General features: G+C 39.2%; 1 protein-coding gene across 3 annotated transcripts in view; it reads right to left on the reverse strand.

Annotated features, from left to right (window-relative positions):
* Positions 1-997: 997 nt before the first annotated feature.
* The window catches only part of SPICE1 (spindle and centriole associated protein 1), a 65,441-nt gene continuing 43,603 nt past the window's right edge, over positions 998-22,835 (reverse strand). For 2 of the 3 annotated variants that reach the window (XM_070369436.1, XM_070369429.1), the window contains exons 11-19: positions 22,503-22,768; positions 18,324-18,455; positions 13,852-13,996; positions 12,716-12,940; positions 9,996-10,486; positions 7,091-7,274; positions 4,515-4,617; positions 3,661-3,748; positions 998-2,422 (exon numbers count right to left, since the gene is read on the reverse strand). In XM_070369436.1, the coding sequence (XP_070225537.1) occupies positions 2,369-2,422; positions 3,661-3,748; positions 4,515-4,617; positions 7,091-7,274; positions 9,996-10,486; positions 12,716-12,940; positions 13,852-13,996; positions 18,324-18,455; positions 22,503-22,768 (1,688 nt within the window). In that variant the 3' untranslated portion in view covers positions 998-2,368. The remainder of the gene's footprint in view (positions 2,423-3,660; positions 3,749-4,514; positions 4,618-7,090; positions 7,275-9,995; positions 10,487-12,715; positions 12,941-13,851; positions 13,997-18,323; positions 18,456-22,502; positions 22,769-22,835) is intronic. The other variant, XM_005903358.2, reaches the window with a different exon arrangement.

Consider the following 22,835-nt stretch of genomic DNA (forward strand, 5'->3'; position numbering starts at 1 on the left):
TGCATCCAAACCCAAGAAACACAAGTAATCTGAGTTTGGACTGTTAAAAGTAAATACAAGTAGTACATCACAGTCAAACACCGCAGAGTTCACCGGTCTCCAATGCTATATATAGATTCATGGTTCCCAAGTTTGACCATGAACCAAGCCACATGAAAGGCTTATTTAAAAAGACATCAGAGTTTCTGTTTTTTTTTTTTTTTAGGTCTGGGGTAGGGCCCCCAAATTTTCATTTCTAGTAAGTACACCAGGTGATGCTGATGCTGATGGCTGGGGTTCATGTTTCAAGACCCACTGATGCTGTTGGTTCTGAAAGTTGATAAACAGGAGCTAATAAAGGCAGTTTAACTGTTAATTAAAACCAAATGTGCACTAATTTATGATTTGGGGGTAATAAATATCTTTATAATGATGCTTCCCAAACTTGGTTATTCACTGGAATCATCTCAGGAGGATTTTCCCCAACCCCCCAGAGATTCTAACTTAATTGGTATAGAGTGAGGATTGGGAATTGGGAACTTTAGAAGGTCCTCAGATGACTCTAATGGCATCTGAAGTTGAGAAGCATTACTTCAGAAGGCCTACGAAAGAAAGCCTCCTTACTCTGCATCTATTATTACTGGAGCTTTTTCAATCTACTTGTGTATTTTATCAGCAAAAACAAACATTAACAGGATGAAGTCTTACATGCCAGTCCCACAGGTTCCCAGTGAGCTACCAGTAAAAGTTCTTTGCATTGTTTCTCAACTCTGACAGCACATGAAATCACCCTAAGTAGCTTTTAAAAATGTCATGCAAAGGCATCTTAGAGGTTGAAAGGAATATAGAGGAAAAAAATAAAGAGTCAACAAGTTGGAGAATATGAAAGAAAATATTGAGTTGGCCAAAAAGTTCAACCCAATGTATGTCAAAATAATGCATTCACAAACCAAGCAGATAACCTGACATTTCAATAATACAAGGAACAACACCAAAATGGTTTGATATGCCAGACAGGGAAAGTATTTATTAAATACCAAGTTTTAAAAAGTGCAATACAGATGGAAGAATCTGCAATAATGCAAATGCACACAGATGACTTCACATAAATCTAATCAGTGACACCTGTGCTGTCTGAGAAAGTTCCCCCAAGTAGTTTCAATGTGTTTCCCCTTCCCAGTCACACCTCACTTAGGCTGAGAATTCCTATCATAGAGCCAAGGAGCAGAGACCATGCCAAAACCCAAGTTTAAAATAGCAACCAATATGCGAGCCCAAACAGGTACCTTAAGAAAAATTTACCCTGAAGGTATAGTAGATTATACGCTGGGGAAATGTGCTAGCAACGTTTTGTACTCAATTCTGTCCCAAACATTAAATAAGCCGTAAATCAATGTTCCTGTACTGAGATATTCAAGCTCAATTGTTATTTATTTAATATACATTACCATAACTAATGTGACATTTTCACATTTGAAGACTATGTAAGAATTTTATAGTGAAGAGAAGACTCTTGAGGGTCCCTTGTACTGCAAGGAGATCAAACCAGTCAATCCTAAAATGTTCATTGGAAGGACTGATGCTGAAGCTGAAGCTCCAGTACTTTGGCCACCTGATGTGAAGATCTGACTCTTTGGAAAAGACCGCAATGCTAGGAAAGATTGAGGGCAGGAGGAGAAGGGGACAACAGAGGATGAGACGGCATTACTGACTTGATGGACATGAGTTTAAGCAAGCTCTGCACGAGTTGGTGGTGGACAGGGAAGCCTGGTATGGTACAGTCCATGGGATTGAGTCAGGCACAACTGAGTGGACTGAACTGAACTGAAGAACTTTATAATATATAAACCACTCTTACCTGCTTAAGCAAATATAAACAAATACTCCCATGCTTACTTTTGAGAACCATACATTTACTTGATAGAAAAAGTGATAGACACAGCAACTTCCCCAAAAAGGGGGTGTTAAATTTTTCTGAAAGCCAGAATTTAGTCACACAGAGGCTTTTTATTGTAAGTTACATGAAAACCAACTTAGTTCTTCAGAAAAAAATAAACAACAATTAAGATATACTAGACCAAAAAATTCTGAATAAAGATGATAAAGATAAAAATATAATACTGAAAAAACCCTTGAATTTATTAGAATACACAATTTTAATTTTCCTCTAGTCAAATTTTATTTACAAGGCTATTTGTCGGAAATCTATTTGAAAAGGCAGAAATTAAAGTAATTGCTTTATTTCTTGGTTCCGTTAGTGCTAATTCACAAGATCTTTGTTAAGTTTTATCTGAAAGAAAAACACAGAAACTTGAAAGCAGGAGCAGGGAAAGGGGAGTAGAAGTTCAAGAACATATTACTGAAAACAAACTCTACAACTTGACCTCACTTATGACACGTGGGTAGAAAGAGCAAACCAGCCTTCTTCATTTTGTTTCTCAATCTGTTGAACAAAGATGCAAAAAGGCTTTAGAAAGTAATCAGGAGCACAAGACCACTCAAGATTTATAATTACTCATACCAAGTACAAAGAACCAAAGTTATCCTATACCGCTGAATGGTAGTAAAAATTATCAATACTGTCAATTTTTATCCTGTAACAGAGACACTCCCAAATATTTCCTGGTCAACAGATCTCCTTATTGGTTTGGGAGGCCTATTTTTTAAAAAAGGATCAATCCAGTATTTTATGCAAGTCATACATACAACTTTTTAAAATAACAAAAAGTTATTTGATCTTGGTAAATTAAATGTCACTAAATTCCAGAAATTAAGGGCAGAGTATATAAAACAGTTTACATTAAAGCTCTTTTTAGGATGTAAGAAACAGCAAAGAACAGACAAATCTTCCAGTGCTAGGCAACTGGGCTATCCGAGCCTATCAATTAATTTGGACTATAAATACTCAACACTTACTGAAGCACTCACTATTTGGTCTAATTCCTGAAGCTAGTAATAAGAAGAGCAAAGATGATTGTCCCCCATCAAACAGTTGTTAGCTCACATTTGCAAACGTAATGTTTATGATGTTAAAGTATCCTCACAATTTGCTATGACCAAACAAAGGAGAGTTATTAATATATTTTGCTGTATTACCAGCACAGAAACATTCCTTTTGCAAAAAATTGGGATACATTGTAAGAAAAGTTTAGTTTCTATATATTCCTGTAATAAATCAGAATACATACAAATATGTAAGACATTTATTAACCGTTTGTGCTGGAACTCTCTAAATGTGGCATGAAACCTCTCTGTGGCACACTGGGGCAGAGTGACAAGGAGAGTGGCCAGTGCCAGGGCTCCAGCTATCCCGAGGCCTACAAAGCCACAGCAAGGACCTTGGAAACCAGCACCTCATAAACCCACAGCCCACCCAAGACACCTCTGTGTGTCTTGCCACACTATTTAGAATGCTCTGCAGGAAACAATAACGTCCATCTTTGTTGCAATCATTGAATTGCATTCTATTCCTCAGTTACCCTAGAAAACAAGAGAAGTGCATGCTTGTTTTTTCTAATGAAGGTGAATTAGTATTTCTTTTCTTCTGAGCATTGTATATTATCTTTAAGATAACAGGAATAATAATTAAGCACGACCATTGCCAAATCAACCACCTTCCACTCTACACACCTTGCCCTCCGAACCTCTACGCACATTTCACAATTACACTTTATCATATACCTTTGCTCTTGGATTAAGAGGTGTCAAGCGCCCACTTCCTGAGGTGGCATTTAAAGGAGAACAAGAATTACTAGCAGCCCCTGAAGATCTATGTAAGAGAAAAAAAAAAGAAAAAGTGAGAGAGTAATCTATCATTATTAACCTTTAAAAATGATACAAGACACAATTCTCAATATTGCCAAGAGCTTGAAATGGAATGGCTGACTTAAATCCAAATGAGGTAAATTATTTGTAACACATTTTTACCAACCTAAGCCTTGTTTTAATTAGTAGATTTTCCTTTTTGGGGTATTTTTAGGTTTACAGAAAGACTGAATGAAATGTATAAAGACCATTACACTACCATACAGATAAGTTTTTAACATTAAAAGAGGAAGTACAGATGTGGAGGGGTGGGGGACAAGGCCGAAGTCATGGAAGAGTAATGAGACTTGGAGCAGTATAGTGGTAGCACGTAGAGTGGATACAGAGAGCCAGGCACATCCCCATTTACCAGCCACATGTCCCATCTAAGCAAACCACCCAATTAGCTGTATGAGCTTTGGTTTCACTTACTGTAAAGAACAAAATACTACTGCTCAATTTATCCACACTGTCACATATTACCTCCAGATTTTGTAACCCATAAAATGCTCCACATATGTGCCATTATCCCATTTTTTGTTTCAATAACCAACCCAATGTTTTTCTACTTAATGAAGGATTCTTCCTCACTCCTTTTCCCTGCCCTCCAAATTCTCCTCCCCAATCACTTGATTTTCTCTACATGAGTAAATCTATCTGAATCTAAGTCAGATTATATTATTTTCAAAAAAAGCATGAAACACAAACCATGCTTTTGATTTTAACCCTACCTTCTTGAATTTAGCCCACTAGTAGGAGAGTCAGTACTGCATTTTGAGCTTTCTGGGGCTTCTGCTCCAGGAATAGACACCTCAATTGTCCTCTTTCCTCCTTCTATAATATAAAAATAAACATTAGTTACATTACCTTTCATTACAATGAAAATTAAAATTTAACTTGATTTCTGTCTTACTGCAAATTTTACATTATAAATTTGAGGGTTCTGTCTATATTTTTATTATAATGGCCCACAAATACACTTCAAGGTTTTTTTTAAAAACAAACTGTGAGACAAAAAATTGTAGTTACTAGTGTCAATTCAGGAGCATGCCAGTTCTTAGAGAGACAAAATCTTCAGACAAGTGGTATCATGTCAGATCCTCAAGTGAAAAACAGAAATTAAGACCTATCCTAAAGAACAAGAGACCCTGGTTAGAGCTGCTTATCTAAAGCTTTCCAAAAAAAAGGAAAAAGAAAATTTCTGGAGTTATGCAGTAAAACTACATCTTCTAAATCTATTACATTACTGCCATTACTGAAGACATTAAATTTGGAGGGGAAAGTTGGCTGAAGAGTTCATATGGCCAATGGCAACTATAATTATGTACATTTTCAATATTTCAGAAGTAGATAATCAGTCAACAAATATTTACTAAGTATCTACTCATGAAAGGCTCAGCCAATGCTCCTGTGAATCACTGCTTAAAATTAGTGCTTTCTGGGATTTAAGAGTAATGACACTCTTTCAATTTTATAACATTTTCCTTGGTTACCCTAGAAAACAAAAGAGGTTCTTCATGGCAAATGATTTATTTTTATCTTTATCATTATAGTCCACAGAGGTTCCTGTGAAACCAAGAATTTCACTTAAGAATACCTTAGACAAACAAGCACTGGAATGGAAAGAACAAGGCTGCAAATCTACCAATTTGCTTTAGAACTTCAGACAAATCACTCAACCTCTTTGTGTCTCGATTTACTTATTTATCAAAGAGTTGTATCAGCTTTGTCTGCTCTGAGCGGTGTCAAAAACTAAATGAGCCAACAAAAAGGAAAGTATTACCCTCAAAGAACTACTGAAATAGATGTCTCATTTTATCACAAGATTATTCTTAAGAGTGATCTGCTTTATTTTTCTTCACTGTACTTGGCATTAACTGACAGTGTCTCATATATTTATTTATTTGTATTGTCTGCTCCCCAACTGGAACCCTGGTGTAGTCAAGCCGGGGGAACTTGTCCTGTTCGATGCAGTATCCCCAGTGCCCAGAACACAGTGGCACATAGTTGGTATTCATAGACATTGAGCGATTTCACTTATGTATTCTAGTCAGAAGTTGCCTCTAGACTTTCTGACTGTGAAGAACAGTAGACAAGGCTATAAAGTGAAAGGAGCCCAGAATAAACAAAGAGGAAGGGCCTTAAGGAAATGCACTATCCACCACTTTCTAGTACTTTCCAAATCACTCTGTTTTCTGGGTCTGTTAAGTGTCAAAAAGGAAATAACTCTGAGAGTAAAAGTCTTATTGGTAGGTCCTTTAAAGGCAACCTACTTCAACCAGCCACTGCTGCCGCTGCCGCTAAGTCACTTCAGTCGTGTCCGACTCTGTACAACCCCATAAACAGCAGCCCACCAGGCTCCCCCGTCCCTGGGATTCTCCAGGCAAGAACACTGGAGTGGGGTGCCATTTCCTATTCCAATGCATGAAAGTGAAAAGTGAAAGTGAAGTCGCTCAGTTGCGTCCGACTCTTAGCGACCCCATGGACTGCAGCCTACCAGGCTCCTCCGTCCATGGGATTTTCCAGGCAAGAGTACTGGAGTGGGGTGCCATTGCCCTTTCCGTCAACCAGCCACAGGACGTAGGAATCTTTAAAACAGCATTGCCTGAACACCTCAGGGAGCACAACACTTACTGATACAGAGCTTTGTCTTTTCCTGACACTTAGAACCTTCTCTGTATAGCAGGCCCAATTAGTCTCTCTGGAATCTTTATGCAGCTCTACCCCTTAAGGGTCTTAATAATTCAATTTTTGGCTAAAGAGCAACTTGAGGTCTACTTTGTTTCATCAGTACCTTTTAGAATGTGATCACTATGACAACTAATTTTTCAGTTATATTTCTATTGTTTAGAATTCCCTCTAGCATTCCACATCTCCCAAATGTAACAATGAATACAAAGTTTAACTTACAAATGAAAATGTTTTAAAGGCTTTCACAGAATAATAACTTGTAATTTGTTGTTCATGAAATTCTAAATGATCATTTTGATGCTCATGTTTATAATTAGCTGCAGCATATGCCATAAATTAATCATGTACTGTAACTGATCCCATTTACATGGAGGGCAACTTAGGAACTCAGACACCAAAGATGGACTGCAGGCACCATGGATAGCTTTCCAGAAGCTAGAGTGGAGACTGGCCTTCTGGTCCCATTTCTGTCACTGAGTTCTGTTTCTTTCTATATACAATTGAAGCCCCTGAAATACATGGGCTTGAGACTTCTTTTAGCTAAACATACACTCATAGACAAGAAAGTGAAAGTTTCCATGCATCTAAGCTTTTAAATTATGAATCTGTGACTAACCAGTCCATGCTCTGAGAGGTGACTGCACAGGTGATACTGGTGGAGAGGAAGGATTCAAGCCAAGAAGCTTCTGCTGCTCTATTAACTGCAAGAGTTTTCCACGAGCCTCCATACTCTGTCGATTCAGTTCTGCAATCCGTTCCTCCATGCTACTTGGTGTCAGAGGTTGCACTGCTGGAAAAGTCTTAAAAAACAAAAAAAAGACACAGACTCCATGTTAAAAATAATCCAAACAATTCTTACTTTTTGTAAAAATAAACTTTTCCTCTAAGAGCCAGCAAATTCGTATTCATAGTCCTTGCTCGGAGAAGGCAATGGCGACCCACTCCAGTACTCTTGCCTGGAAAATCCCGTGGGTGGAGGAGCCTGGTGGGCTGCCGTCTATGGGGTCGCACAGAGTCAGACACGACTGAAGCAACTTAGCAGCAGCAGCAGCAGCAGTCCTTGCTACATGCAAACTTGAATAATAGGCAAACAGTAACAGAATTTACAGATCTCTTAATTTAAAAATAAAGGCTAAAGTGGAGGGATACTTATCCTTCTAATATCAGTACCACATAAGCCTTCTGGTCCCTCTGTCCATGTAGAGTGACTGTGGGACAAAGCAAAGCTTTCCTGCATTTCTTAGTGTTTGCTGAGCTGCACAAAGACCACATAAGCAAGATACTACTCCCAGTGATTGGCTTCTAAGTAATCCCTATTTAAAGACAGGTCTGGGGTTTGAATCACAATATACACAAGAGGTTCTGTTGTAGTTGAAACAGATGATTCTATAATCATAATCTTTATGCACCGTGAGCTATTTGGCAAAGATTTCTAGGAATCAAATCACTCCTTCTGACCACACATCAGCCCTCCCAGGCTGCTTTTGGCCTGAGATACCTGATTTCAGAAGGTTGGTGACTGTAAAAGAGTATGGGAGGTAAGAGTAAGAAGAAGCCACTCAAGAAATATCACGAAAGTTTGATGTGAAAATTCCTGAAAGAAATGTATATGTTACTCTTAAGTATTTCATTTCGTTAAATATGTCCCTTTGAGGGAAAAACAGTTCCTAATAGGAGTCACTAATTTGCAGTTTACACTCATTAGTTAAAAAAGAGACAGTAAAATAGTATGAATTAAAAATCACTCAGTAATTCTGATTATATCAAAAAGAGTGGTGAACACAATAAAACTACATTCTCCTCTCTTGCCTGATTGTTATCCCAGTGGGAAAAGGGGGTAAGCTCAATTTTTAATTCTGTGGTCTTTTTAAAACCAAGAGTTGCCTGCTTCAAATAATCTTCAAAACTCTGCAAAAACAGAAATGTTTCCATTGACTAGAACTGAGACAGTGTGTATCGATGACCGCAGCCCACTCCTGATCTCCCTCTTGGCTTCTTCTGCCAGTCCCTTATGATGGCTGTTTCTGTGACTCGATACTCACATTCCTCCTGAGCCAGAGCTGACAGAGATGGCCCTCACCTCCACTCTCTCCCAACCTTCTTCATAGGAATCCTCAATACACTGCTGCTAAAACCCTTATGGAAGCCATCACTATGGATCCCTTAATCCATGAAGCTGGCCAGCTCCTTTCTACGGCCTCGTCCCCATCGGAACACTCAGAGGTACCACCCTGGCTTCGTGGCAAGGTAAAAAGAAGTCTCTCCCATCACTGGGATCAGCATAAAGGCATGTTTCACAATTGGAACTTAAGAGTCCCTTTTCTCCCCATAAGCAAGGCAATGAAGGTTTACACTGCCAGGTCAGCCCACAGTGTACTTAACTTACAAAATTTCAGCACAACAGTATGTAGACTTTTTTTTTTTTGGTCTTTTTTAAAAAAATTAACTTACTTTTTATTGAAGGATAATTGCTTTACAGACTTTTGCTGTTTTCTGTCAAGCCTCAACAAGAATCAGCCATAGGTATACATATATCTTCTCCCTTTTGAAACTCGCTCCCATCTCCCTCCCCACCCCACCCCTCTAGGTTGATACAGAGCCCCTGTTTGAGTTTCCTGAGCCATACAGCAGATTCCTGGTGGCTATCTATTTTACATATGGTAATGTAAGTTTCCATGTTACTCTTTCCATACATCTCACCCTCTCCTCCCCTCTCCCCATGTCCATAAGTCTATTCTCTATGTCTGTTTCTCCACTGTGCCCTATAAATAAATTCTTCAGAACCATTTTTCTAGATTCTGTATATATGTGTTAGAATATGATATTCATCTTTCTCTTTCTGACTCACTTCACTCTGTACAATAGGTTTTAGGTTCATCCATCTCATTAGAACTGACTCAAATGTGTTCAGTGTGTAGACTTTTGCTCCTCAAAACGTAATCCTCAGACCAATATCATTTGAAACTTATTAGGAATGCACAGGTTCTACCTCAGACCCACTCAATCAGAGACTGCATGTTAGCAAGATCCCCAGATAATTCATATACATAAAAGTCTGACTTCAATAATTCTTTAAAACATCATTTCCACAGGAGAATGCATTGTGTCCTAAGAAATTAACTACTCATGAGTTGAGGGCCAACTACATGCAACTCTCTTTTATGAGCCCCTTTGAGAGTAAAAATGATTTCAATTAAAATGCAGTTGTGTGGCAAATGTTCAAAACATATTTATTCTACATTGTATATTAAAAATTTCATTCCTAGCTTAATTTTAGCTTTTCTACCCATTTTACTTTTGTCCTATTTTCCTCGTTCATTTCCCCATTTAAATTTTATGTCCTCTTCTAATGTGTGTGGGACATAAACTGATAAATAACCTCTACTTATTCTGTGATGAGGACATGACAAAGCATAAGCCCTCTAGCACCAGCCTCAAAGATATCCAGGGTCATTTCTAGATGCTCCAGTAATAAACTTAAATTCCCATACATCTGGAGTTAATCCTTAATTGGTACTCACAGCCATCGTGTCGCTGGCATGACTTGTCTCCTGTCTGTTAAACTCCCGAAGTCCGTCCCCTTGTTCTCCCCCTGGACCAATAATATTATTCAGATGTGCCCTGATGGCTGAATTCTGCAGGGTCAACTCCGCAATTCGTGCCATGATGTCCTTTCTCTGTATTAACGTCTCATTTGTTCTAAGCTGCTGCCCGTCTCCCAGCACCAGGGGTTCTTCTGAGAGTGTGGGGTTTCTTGATTGCTGCATGCTTGACCGGGAACTGCAGAGAGGCTGTGAGAGGCTAACAAAAGGAGCCTGGGTTTTGCTCTGCGAGTCTTCTCCCATGTGAGAGGCCCTCCACCTCTGAGTGAAGAGGTGACTCTCGTCACTTGAGTTCTGAATGTCTGCGCCAACAGGTAAGGTCTTCTTTTCCCAATTTTGTTCCTTTTCAATTATTTCCACGGTCGGAGGAATTCGTGGAGCAGGACGAGTTTGAACAGTCCTCCTCAATACTGTAGATATAGTTAGAACATAATAAACATGTACTGTTGAGCCACAGTTGGCACTATGGTCATCGCATGAGCTCCCCCCCACTTAGTAGTTAGCATTTGAGAAGCATTTCAAAGGAAGGATTTGGTTTCTGAATGCCTCAATTATTTTAACAGGGAATATACCAGCAATACTACTCCTAATAATCAAGTACAGAGTCTTTTATAATCCTTGGAGCTTTATCAACAACCTTGTGAAAAACCATCTACCTAGTTCACATTTTAACACATATATTAACTCATATCTCGGAATCCTGGGGGGAGTATAGACATATAATGTAAACTAAAGATGGATGAGGAAGTATCTCTGAAGAAGTAAAGTTTTTATTTACTTTTTTGCTTTGTGTTTTGGGAGGTTTTTTTTGGCTACTCTACATGTGGATCTTACTACCCCAATCAGGGGTCAAACCTGCAGCCCCTGCATTAGGAGTACAGAGTCGTAACCACTGGACCCCAGGGAAGTCCCAAGAAGTGACACTTAAATGATTACATATGTGGCAGAGAGTGGAGCAAAGAACATTACAATCAGAGATAACAACATATGTGAAGGCCCCAAAATAGGAAAGAGGAAAGAAAGGAGGCCAGTCTGGCTGTGGCATACCAACAACGGAGCATCGGGGAATACAGTATATAAGACTAGAGAAGCATGCAGGGGCCATTTCTCACAGAGCTTTTTAAGCCATGTTAGAAATTTTATAATTTAATCCAAGAGCAATGAAATCTGGAGAAGGTTTGTCCACAACTCAATTTACATAATTTACATTTACTAAATGCTATAGAAATTAGAAGGTCCAGGAAGAGAAGTAGGGAGACCAGCAAGCAACCATGTTAGTCAAGAAGAAAGATGATGGTAGCTTTGACTAAGGTATGTTGGCTATGAAGAAGGAGAGAAGTAGACACATCCGAGAAATGTCTTGGCAACCGAACTGCAAGTGATGCACTGAAAGCAAGAAGTGAGGGAAAATGCAGGGAAAATGTGATGCTGTTTGGTGAGATGGAGCCCATCAGGAGAACAGATTTAGGGGAAGGAGGATTATCAAGAACTGTTTTGAACATGCTAAGCTTAAGGTACCTATATATCCATCCAAGGAGATGAAACATAGTTCAGATACTCAAGAGATCATCTAGGCAAAGATCTAAAACTGGAGGTCACTGGCATATAGAAGGTATTGGAAGCCACAAGAACAAGTGAGATTATTTAAACAGAAAGAATAATAAGAGAAGAAACCAGTATCATGACATGAAGAACTTAACATTTAGAGTCAGATAAAAGCTGTATTTGCTTGGGCTCCAAAATCACTGCAAACAGTGACTGCAGCCATGAAATTAAAAGACACTTGCTCCTCGGAAGAAAAGCTATGACAAACCTAGACAGCATATTCAAAAGCAGAGACATCACTTGGCCAACAAAGGTCCACAGTCAAAGCTATGGTTCTTCCAGTGGTCATGTACGAATGTGAGAGCTGGACCATAAAGAAGACTAGCACTGAAGAACTGAGGCTTTCAAACTGAGGTGCAGGAGGAGACTCTTGAGAGTTCCCTGGAGAGCAAGGAAATCAGTCAGTCCTAAAGGAAATCAGTCAGTTCTAAACAAAATCAATCCTGAATATTCATTGGAAGGAATGATGCTCAAACTCCAATACTTTGGCCACCTGATGCAAAGAGCCAACTCATTAGAAAAGGCCCTGATGCTGGGAAGACTGAAGGCAGGAAAAGGGGACAACAGAGGACGAGATGATTAGATGGCATCACTGACTCAATGGACATGAGTTTGAGCAAGCTCCGGGAGATGGTGAAGGACAGGGAAGCCTGGCATGCTGCAGTCCATAGGGTCGCAAAGAGTCAGATGTGACTGAGCGACTGAACAACAATACCCCTGGACCATCCAGACAAATGGGATACCCCCTTACTCTGCATTTCATTGCTGAGGACTTGTTCCTTTGATCTGAGTTTAACTGACATTTACAATGCCTGATGGAACAGATACATGATGAAATTCACTGTCACATTTCACCATAGGTATAATGCACATGATATAAACCACTCTGAAAAACTATCCTTCAGCTAAAAGGTTATATATGGTCATCAGTATCTTTTCAAATTCTGTTTATGAGGGAACAATGAACATATTGTATGACATATATGAAGCAAAGAAAAACAACTGCCATATAACTTTAGAAGAAGCCTGCTTACCGTCCTGCAAAGGAGAGAATTCCGAGTTGCTCTTCTGCCTGGGCGGTGTTAACAACACTGCTGGCTCAAATATATGTCCTGGAAGACTGCTGGCCAGGTTCCCACTTTCTGGAGGGTTTGGCACCTGAGACAGTTTGACAGGCAAATCTTCCTGTGGGAACTCAACCACATCTTCTCCTCTGAACATCAATGGCATGGAGACACTAGCATTTACGGCTGGGTCCTCTGAAGATGAGAGGCTATTAGTACTCAAAGGAGTTATGAGCACACTTCAGGCATTTAGACTTAGGTGCATTTCCACAGAGGGCAAAATCACATGGCCTCTGGAGTCCTCACTTTCTAGTCCATACCCTCACTGAGCAGTCACTCACGGGCCAAGCTCCTGTGATGCCAGCACTGGGAGGAAGTGGCTATTTTGGAGAAAAGCACTGCCCTTGAAGATCTGCCCTTGCCATTGAGTTTACCTCATGCAAGTTAAATTTTAGAGTCAGCCACTTCTAAGAAAACACTCATAAATACATAAAACTCTTTCTAAACAGAGACATACATCAAAGTAAAAAACAAAAAATGCTCAGAGTCCTATTCGGCCCACGACATATGACGGTGGCACACAAGGTGAAGAAAGGCTTTGAAAGCATCACCATGAATGAACTAAGGTCATGAATTTCTGAAATTCAGTATTTTTTTCTTCTCAAGACCATATCTTCCACTCCCAAACCAGGGGTACCCTAATTAAACGTGCTGGCACTAAATTCCCACATGTTTAGGAAGCTAGTTGTGTTACTTTCTATTTGTGTGACTTTATTAAGTTACCAACCCTCTCTCCAAGCCTTAGTTTCCTCATCTAAAAAATGGGGATAACAATGACACTATCTCATAAGACTGAGTGAAAAATTCTTTTGAAAATTAAATGAGAGCTATATTATGAGAATTAAATGAGATAATATATGTAAAACACTGTAAAAGAACCTGGGGTAGAGCAAGTATCCAATAAATATTAGCTGGAATAATTATGGCAAATGTAATGGTGATAATACTATCTATCCATGAACAGACAATAGCTACATATAGATTTACAGTTTTGTTTTCTCTGAAAGTATTTTAATGCCCATCTGGAATAGTAAGATTCTTCTCACCTGGATTATCCATATTTCTCTGACTTGTGGCTCCCCTTTCTAAGGCCTGACTTTCTTTGTTACTTATCACAGGACAGTTCTTAATAGCATGTGTGAGTGATATAAGCTGCTCATCTGTTGTGATCATGTACTGCTGAAGTCTCGCCTAGAGAAAAATGAACAAAATAATATCATTGGCTTATCAGACAGCAAATCACCTAGGTGTGTATATCTACATCATTGTTTTAAATACTCTGGGAATTTCAGACTTTTATTCATATACTAAAATCATGCATTCATGAAAATATATAATTATAAACATTTTTTAAAATTTCTTGATAGAAGAATGGTTAAATACATCATGGAATATTATTAATTAATAAATACACTGCTACAACAGTAAGAATGAACCTTTTCATAGGGCTTTCAATTTATAAAATCTCTTTTATAATAGAGTTTATACCTATTGACTGATGATGATACCTACTGACTCTTAAGCTACTCAAAAGACCAAGGAGGAAACTCAACAGAATATTATTCAGGTATTTAAACTGATAAACATAAGCATTATAAAAATGTATGGTAATATATATAAAATAGTGTTAAGAGATTATATATATGTATATGTGTATTATATTACAGTTGACACTTGAACTAGACAGGGTTCCAGGGGCATCAACACTCTGTACAGGGAAAATTCATGTATAACTACCACTGGCCCTCCATATTCAAGGTTCTGCATCCACAGATTCAACCAGCCGCAGACTGTAGTACTGTAGTACATACATATTGAAAAAGCTTCACATATAAGTGAACCAGCACAGTTCAAACTGGTGCAGTTTAAGGATCAACTGTACATATACAAAGAGACATACACAGCTCCAACATGAATAGACATTTGCTAAACGCCAGGTGTGGTCAGAAGTCAGAAGTATTATTAGTAGGACTGTTGAATGATATATAATAAACATTTTTATATCTGTCCAAAGTTTTCCCAAAACCCACATCACATATCCAATAGCTCACTCAACATCTCCATGAGGAACTCACATAGGCTTCTCAAACTTAAAATACAAAAAACCAAACTCCTCCTAAACATTCCCGCCTCATCCATAACAACTCCATTCTTCTAACTGCTCAGGCCAAAACTCTGCCTCTTCTTTCACATCTTCTCCTTCACTCCATATCCTGTCCATCAGCAAATCCTTGGGGTTGACTTCATCAGAATTTGGTTACTTTTCACAACCTATCCCACTTACGACCTCAACCAAGCTGCCATGTCTCACCCGAATTATTCTGGATTCCTGTCTGTAATATTCTGCTTCTGCGTTTGACCATCTACAGTCAGGTCCTTCACTGATCCCAACCTGCGCCCTGGAGCACCAGTACGGACTCACGGGGGCACCACAGGACATTTCTAAATTCTCAAGGAAACTGCTGATGCTCAACATCTGTCAGGTACTAGTGACCTACTAGCTCGAAGTGTTCACAGATTCAACATTAGATCAAGATACACTCCTTTTGATGATACCATATCTTCCTAAGGCTGAGTTTTCAGTAGCTGCTGTGCTAAAAAAGCAACACTGCATAAAAATAATTATGGAACAGGAAATATGAGTGATGGTGTTCAATATGATTCCAGGCTATGAGAAGCTGTACAATGCCCAATAGGTATACATATTCCATTACTAAATAACTGTGGTTATTAATCATGAATAAAAAAAGACTTTTTCTATCAGTTTTCATGTATTATTTTTTTCACACAGCATCTAAGTTGTTGATGCACAAATACTTACTGAGTTGTTTGACACTAACTACTTAATATATGGAGCTGCTGGGTATTTCTCTGGCCTAGGGGTGTCCTGAGACACTAAAGGGAAAAGTGAAGTCGCTCAGTCATATCCGACTCTTTGCAACCCCATGGACTGTAGCCTACCGGGCTCCTCTGTCCAATGGGATTTTCCCGGCAAAGGTACTGGAGTGGGTTGCCATTTCCTTCTCCATCCTGAGACACTAAGGTCACCATAAACAGAGACAGGGCGGTGATCTCTGATCTAATTTCAAAACAGCCGCCCAGACTGATTCTCTTAAAACTGAGTTAGATCACATTTCTGCCCAAATCCCTTTTGTGGTTTTCTATTTCATTCACAACAAAAGTCCAAGCCCTCACCCAGCCTGCAGGGCCCCTGTGATCTGACTTCCCTGCTCCCGTCTCCTCCTGTGCTCCCTCTCCCACATCCCACTCCTGCCACCCTGGTCTGCTTGGTGGCTTCTGAGCTCAACAGCCATGCTCCCACCTCAGGACCTAAGCCCTTGCTGCTCCTCTGCAGTGAGTGCTCTTCGCTTAGCTATTGGCAGGCTCGCTCTCTCATCTCCTCAGACAGACATGTCCTGTCCCATTTATACCCTCCCATCCCAGACACTTCCCATCCCTCTTACTAGCTTTCTTTTTCTTTATAATACATAATAAGCATCTAACTAACAATATACTTCACTTTTTAGGGGGCAGAGTTAATTTAGAATGTAAGTTCCTTGAGGACCTAGATTTTTTTTTGTCATTCACTACTCTATTTCCTGCACCTAGAACAGTGCCAGATACACAGTAAGTGCTCAATAAAGATTTGCTGAACATATTAGTACACTTTAAAAGTGCCTATCTTCCTAAGAGAATTGAAAACATATGCTCACACAAGTGGGGCTTCCTAGGTGTGAGTTTGGGTGAGCTCCAGGAGTTGGTGATGGACAGGGAGGCTTGGCGTGCTGCAATTCATGGGGTCACAAAGAGTCGGACACGACTGAGCGACTGAACTGAACTGAACTGAGGTGTCACTAGTGGTAAAGAACCCACCTGCCAATACAGGCGATGTAAGAGACATGGGTTTGATCCCTGGGTTGGGAAGATCCCCTGGAGGAAGGCATGGCAACCCACTTCACTATTCTCGCCTGGAAAATCCCATAGGCAGAGAAGCCTGGGTAGGCTACAGTCCATAGGATTGTAAAGAGTTGGACACGACTGAAGAGACTTAGCATGCATGTACGTTCACACAAATACTTGTACATGAACATCCACAGCAGCATTATTCATTCATCATACCCAAAAGGTGGAAACAACTCAAATGTCCTTCAGCTAATGAATGGATAATCAAAGTGTGGTAGAGCCCATACTAGGATATTATTGAGCAATAAAGAGGAATAATGCAGTACTGACACACAGGACAACACGGATGAACCCGGAAAACATGATGTGCTGTGAATGAAGCCAGACACCAAAGACCACATACTGCATGATTCCACTTAGATAAAATACTCAGATTAGGCAAATCTATAAAGACATACAGCAGATGTGTGGTTTCCAGGGGCTGAAGGGAGTACAGTGAATGATAATGTGTGTGGAATTTCTCTCTGGGATGATGAAAATACTCTGGAGTTAGATAATGGTACCGGCACAGAAAAAAACACCAAATTGTACACTACAAAAGGGTGTGTTAAATGGTATGTGAACTATATCTAGAGTCTGTCATATAGAGTAAAGTAAGTCAGAAAAAGAAAAACAAATATCATATATTAATGCATATATAGGGAATCTAGAAAAATTGAACTGAAAAATATATTTGCAGGGCAGGAATAGAGACACAGACGTAGAGAATGGACTGTGGACACAGGAGGGGAAGGAGAGGGTGGGATGAATTGAGAGAGTAGCAAATACACTACCATGCATAAAACAGATAGCTAGTGGGAAGCGCTGCATAGCACAGGGAGCTCAGCTCCGTGCTCTGTGATGACCTAGAGGTGTGGGACGGTGGGGGTGGGAAGGAGACTCAAGAGGGAGGGGATATATGCACACATATAGCTGATTCTTGCTGTACAGTAGAAGCTAACACAACACTGTAAAACAATTATACTTCAATTTTAAAGAAACTGTATGTGAACTATATATCAATAAAAATTGCATGTCGTATATCTAATGTCCATTGACACAAACACAACTTGTCTACTACTGATTTCCTAGTCTCTTGTGGCTGATAAATAAAAGTATCAGTAATTATTATAAACACTGCTTGACAAAAAGATGAATAAAGATACTGAAGATACTATAAACAACTTTAAATGGCATATATTGTAGGAGGGTTCCTCACAGGGTATCCTCTGTTATTTAAAAATGAAACGCAGCTGTCACAACACTCATTTCACATATTGGATAAACCACTATAATATGAGTCATTATTATTTAAACGTAGATTTTGTCTTCCCCAGTAAATATAAGTTTCTTAAAGACAGGATATTTATTCTACACTATTTATAATTCAAGTTTCTCCTATAGTACCTCCAATATAATAAATGTTCTTGAAAAGTTACTGTTGAGGATACTAAAGAAGTGATAAATTATCACACCAGCACAACTAAATCAAAGGCAACTAAAAGAGAATCTCATACATCTGTAAAGATGTTTTATACTACTAAACACAGAAAAGTTTGGGATCTCATCTAAATACCTGGGTAGCAGTATTTTCTTCTCTAAGGAAAAGAACTTCAGCTGTCAGCGCATCAATGAGCTCTCGATGATCACCTAATGCTTCTTCTAGTCGCTGCCTTGTCTCTACTTCTTTACGCAGTTGGAGCTCACTCTACCGAAAAAAAAAAAAAATCAAATAAACTCCCCTCCATAGCATCACATGTTGCAAATTAAAAGTTTCTAGTCAAAGCTATCAAAGAAGAGAATACTTACAAAGTATATATTATGTGACAGTAATAAGAATTAAATATTTTTATTAAAAGGTTTATATTTCATTAAAATGTGCTGCTTTATCGTCTTCCTTTCTTTTAATATAAAACAACGAACAGAATGATGTGTAGAATCAAACAACTACAATTTTTGTAGAAGACAATGGAAGGAAGTACATATACAAACCGCTTGAATATATGTAGGCCATCTCTAGGACAGACTGATAATGACAGTTGGCTACAGGAAGTAAACATGTTAAGTGAAAGTCAGGGGTCGGAATTAGATTTTTCTCCATACAGTCTTTTGTTATCTTTGAATTGCATACCATGGTAAATGTATCACCAGTTCAAAAATTAAGTTTCTTAAAACATAATTGAAAATAAAAAACAGGTTTAAATGATTAAGCTTCATAAAACAAGTGATTAACTAAAATGTACATGCTTCTAAGCCTGTAATATGTTCGGAGAGCCAAAAATACACTCCTAGAGATTCCTAACCTATAGATGTAAGAATGTTAAGACTGTCACAAGTCTGACAGTAAAACAAATCTGTAAAAAGCAAATTTAGATAGATCTCCACAAGATGGTGAAGTAGAAGGACCTGAGCTCACCTCCTATCATGAAAACACCAAAATCACAACTAAATGCTGAATAACCATCTACAGACAAAAAAGATATTCTACTTTCAAAGACAAAGCAGCAGCCACAACAGGATTGTAGGAGGGGTGCATTCATGATACAATAAAATCCCATCAACTCTGGGTGGGCAGCCCACAAACTGGAAAATAACTATATCACAGAAGTTCTCCCACAGGAGAGTTCAGAATCTGACATCAGGCTCCCCAGTCTGGCATCAGGAGGAGGAGCCCCAGAGTATTTGGCTTTGAAAGCCAGTGGAGCTTGATCACTAGAACTGCACAGAACTGGGAAAAACAGAAATTTCACTTTTGGAAGGTACAGGCTAAGTATGCATACCAGGACCCAGGGGAAAAGGCAGTGACTTCACAGGAGCCTGTGCCAGACCTACTTGCTGGTCTTGGAGGGTCTCTCAGGGAGGCAGATGGTGGCTGTGGCTCACCGTAGAAACAAGGACGTTGGTTGTGGAGGTACTGGGTATTCACTGGTGTGAGCTGTCCTGGATGCCCCCACTTTGATGCCAAGACCTAGCTTCACCCAACAGTCCAAAGGCGCCAGTTGTGGGATGTCTCAGGCCAAACAACCAATGCGGCAGGAACACGGCCCCACCCACCAGCAAACAGGCTGCCTAAAGTCTTCCTGAGTCTACAGCCATCTCTAAACACACATTTTGACACAGCCCTGCCCACCAGAGGTACAAGACTCAGCTCCACCCACCAGTGGCAGGCACCAGTCCCTCCCACCAAGAAACCTGCACAAACCTCTGAGAAAAGCTTCATCCACTAGGAGGTAGACACCAGAAGAGAAACTATAAACAAGAACCCCATGGGAACACAAACACGGAAAGTTAAACAAAATGAAACAGCACAGGATTATGTTCCAGACAAAGGAATAAGATAAAGCCCCAGAAGAACAGCTAAGTGAAATGGAGCTAGGCAATCTACTTGAAAAAGAATTCAGAGTAATGTTAGTAAACATGATCTAAGATCTCAGAAAAAGAATGGAGGCATGACTGAGAAGATACATGAAATATTTAACAGAGAGTTAGAAGATATAAAGAATAAACAGAGATGAACAATATAATAACTGAGACAAAAAATATACTAGAAGAAATTACTGCAGAATAAATGAGGCAGAACAGATAAGTGAGCTGGAAGAATGGTGGAAAGAACTGCGATGGAAGAGAATAATGAAAAAAGAATGAAAAGAAGTGACAGTTTAAGAGACCTCTGGGACACACTAAATACAACATCTGAATTAAAAACTTACAACAAACAAAAGCCCAGGACCTGATGGCTTCACAGGTGAATTCTATCAAACATTAGAGAAGCGTTAACACCTATATTTCTGAAATTATTTCAAAATCTGCTGAGGAAGGAACACTCCCAAACTCATTCTATGAGGCCACCATCACCCTGATACCAAAACCAGACAAAGATCCAACAAAAAAGAAAATTACAGGCCAATATCACTGATGAACACAGACACAAAAATATTCCACAAAATACTAGCAAACTGAATCCAACAATATGTTAAAATAATCACACGCCATTAGCAAGTGGGATTTATCCCAGGGATGCAAGGATTTTTCAATATCTGCAAATCAATCCTCATGAGATACCATGTTAACAAACTGAAAAATAAAAACCATGATCATCTCAATAGATGCAGAAAGAGCTTTTGTCAAAATCCAACATCCATTTATGATAAAAACTCTTCAGAAAGAAAGCACAGAGGGAATCCTACCTCAACATATTAAAGGCCATATATGCAAACCCACAGCTAACATCATACTCAACAGTGAAAAGCTGAAAGAATTTCCTCTAAGATCAGGAACAAGACAAAGATGTCCACTCTCGTCACTTTTATGCAACATAGTTTTGGAAGTCCTAGCCATGGTTATTAGAGAAGAAAAAGAAATAAACAAAATCCAAATTGGATAAAAGGAAGTAAAACTGTGAGATTTGCAGATTATGTGATACTATACACAGAAAATCCTAAAGATGCTTGGAGAAAGGAATGGCAACCCACTCCAGTATTCTTGCCTGGAGAATTCCATGGACAGAGGAGCCTGACAGGCTACAGTCCATGGAGTCACAAAGAGTTAGACACAACTGAGTGACTAATATTACTACTATACATAGAAAATCCTAAAGATGCTAGTAGAAAACTACTAGAGCTCATCAATACATTTTGTAAAGTTGTGTTATATAAAATTAATACATTTCTGTACACTTACTATAAAAAAAAAGAAATTAAGGAAACTATTCCATTTACTATCACATCAAAAAGAGGAAAACACCTAGGAATAAACCTACCTAAGGAGACAAAAGACCTATATAAACCATAAGTCACTGATAAAAGAAATTGAAAATGACACAAACAGAAAGATATACCATGTTCTTGGATTGGAAGAATCAGTATTGTCAAAATGACTATACTACCCAAAGTAATCTACAGATTTAACATAGTTTCTATCAAGTTACCAATGTCATTCTTTTGTAAATCTAAGACAAAAAAAATCTTAAAATCTGTATAGAAACACAAAAGTCCCCAAATAGCCAAAGCAATCTCTTTTAAAACATATTTGGCTGCATCGGGTCTTAGTTGCAGCATGCAATGCATCTTCATTGCAACACAGGGATCTTGCACTGCAGTGCCCTCTCTAGCTGTGGCATACAGGCTCCAGAGTGCACAGTCTCAGTAGCTGCAGCACACAGGCTCAGTTGCTCTGCGACATGTGGGATCTTAGTTTCCCAACCAGGGATCTAATTCACGTCCCCTGCATTGCCAGGCAGATTCTAAACCACTGGACCATGAGGGAAGTCCCTAGCCAAAGCAATCTTGAGAAAGAAAAATGGAGCTGGAGGAATCAGAAAAGAATTTTCCTGATATGTGTCTACAGATCACAAGTATACCACTCACCAAACTGAACTAAAGTGGGTCTAGCAAGCAGAGAAAAGCAGTAGAATGAGGACATGATTAGTAGTTTAACCTATAACTGCCAAACAGTAATATTAACTATTAGTGCAAGATATAATTTTATTTATAGCAGATTGACCTAATTATCACTTAATTATTACCTATTACCAAACTAAAATCAACACCACTTATCTGGCATATCTTTATCAGGATGTAGAGGAAAATTAAGAGGCAAAACCTTGCCAACAGATAATCCAAAGCTGAGGCATTTTAAACAAAGCTACTCAAATTGAAAATATTTTATTTGGAGAATGCAATAGTTTAAGTGCAGAGGGGAAAAACCTACCCAGTTCTGCCATCAGTCTAGTAGAAGAGTAGACTAACAACCTTACCTCTTTAAGGTACCGAACCAGGCGACAGAGTGAGCTCACGAGGGACAGGGTGAAGCCGGTGAGACCCTGGCTGTTCTGGAGTCCCTGGACCTCGCGGCCTGTCCACCGCTCGTACTCTTCTATTTCATGTTCCACTTCATGTATCATGTGTTTGAGGACATCCAGGCTGGGGTTACTGCTACTTGGTAAGTCTGTGGAGGCTGTGCTGGCTGATAACATGCTACTCTTCTGTTTGGAAGGAGCACGTGAATCTGGTTTTCTTTTCACTGATAATGACAGAAGTCATTCTACATTAAGACCAGGAAAAATTAAACTACAAAAATGTTTGACTGT

Source organism: Bos mutus, chromosome 1 (assembly GCF_027580195.1).
Source record: "Bos mutus isolate GX-2022 chromosome 1, NWIPB_WYAK_1.1, whole genome shotgun sequence".
NCBI lineage: Eukaryota > Metazoa > Chordata > Mammalia > Artiodactyla > Bovidae > Bos > Bos mutus.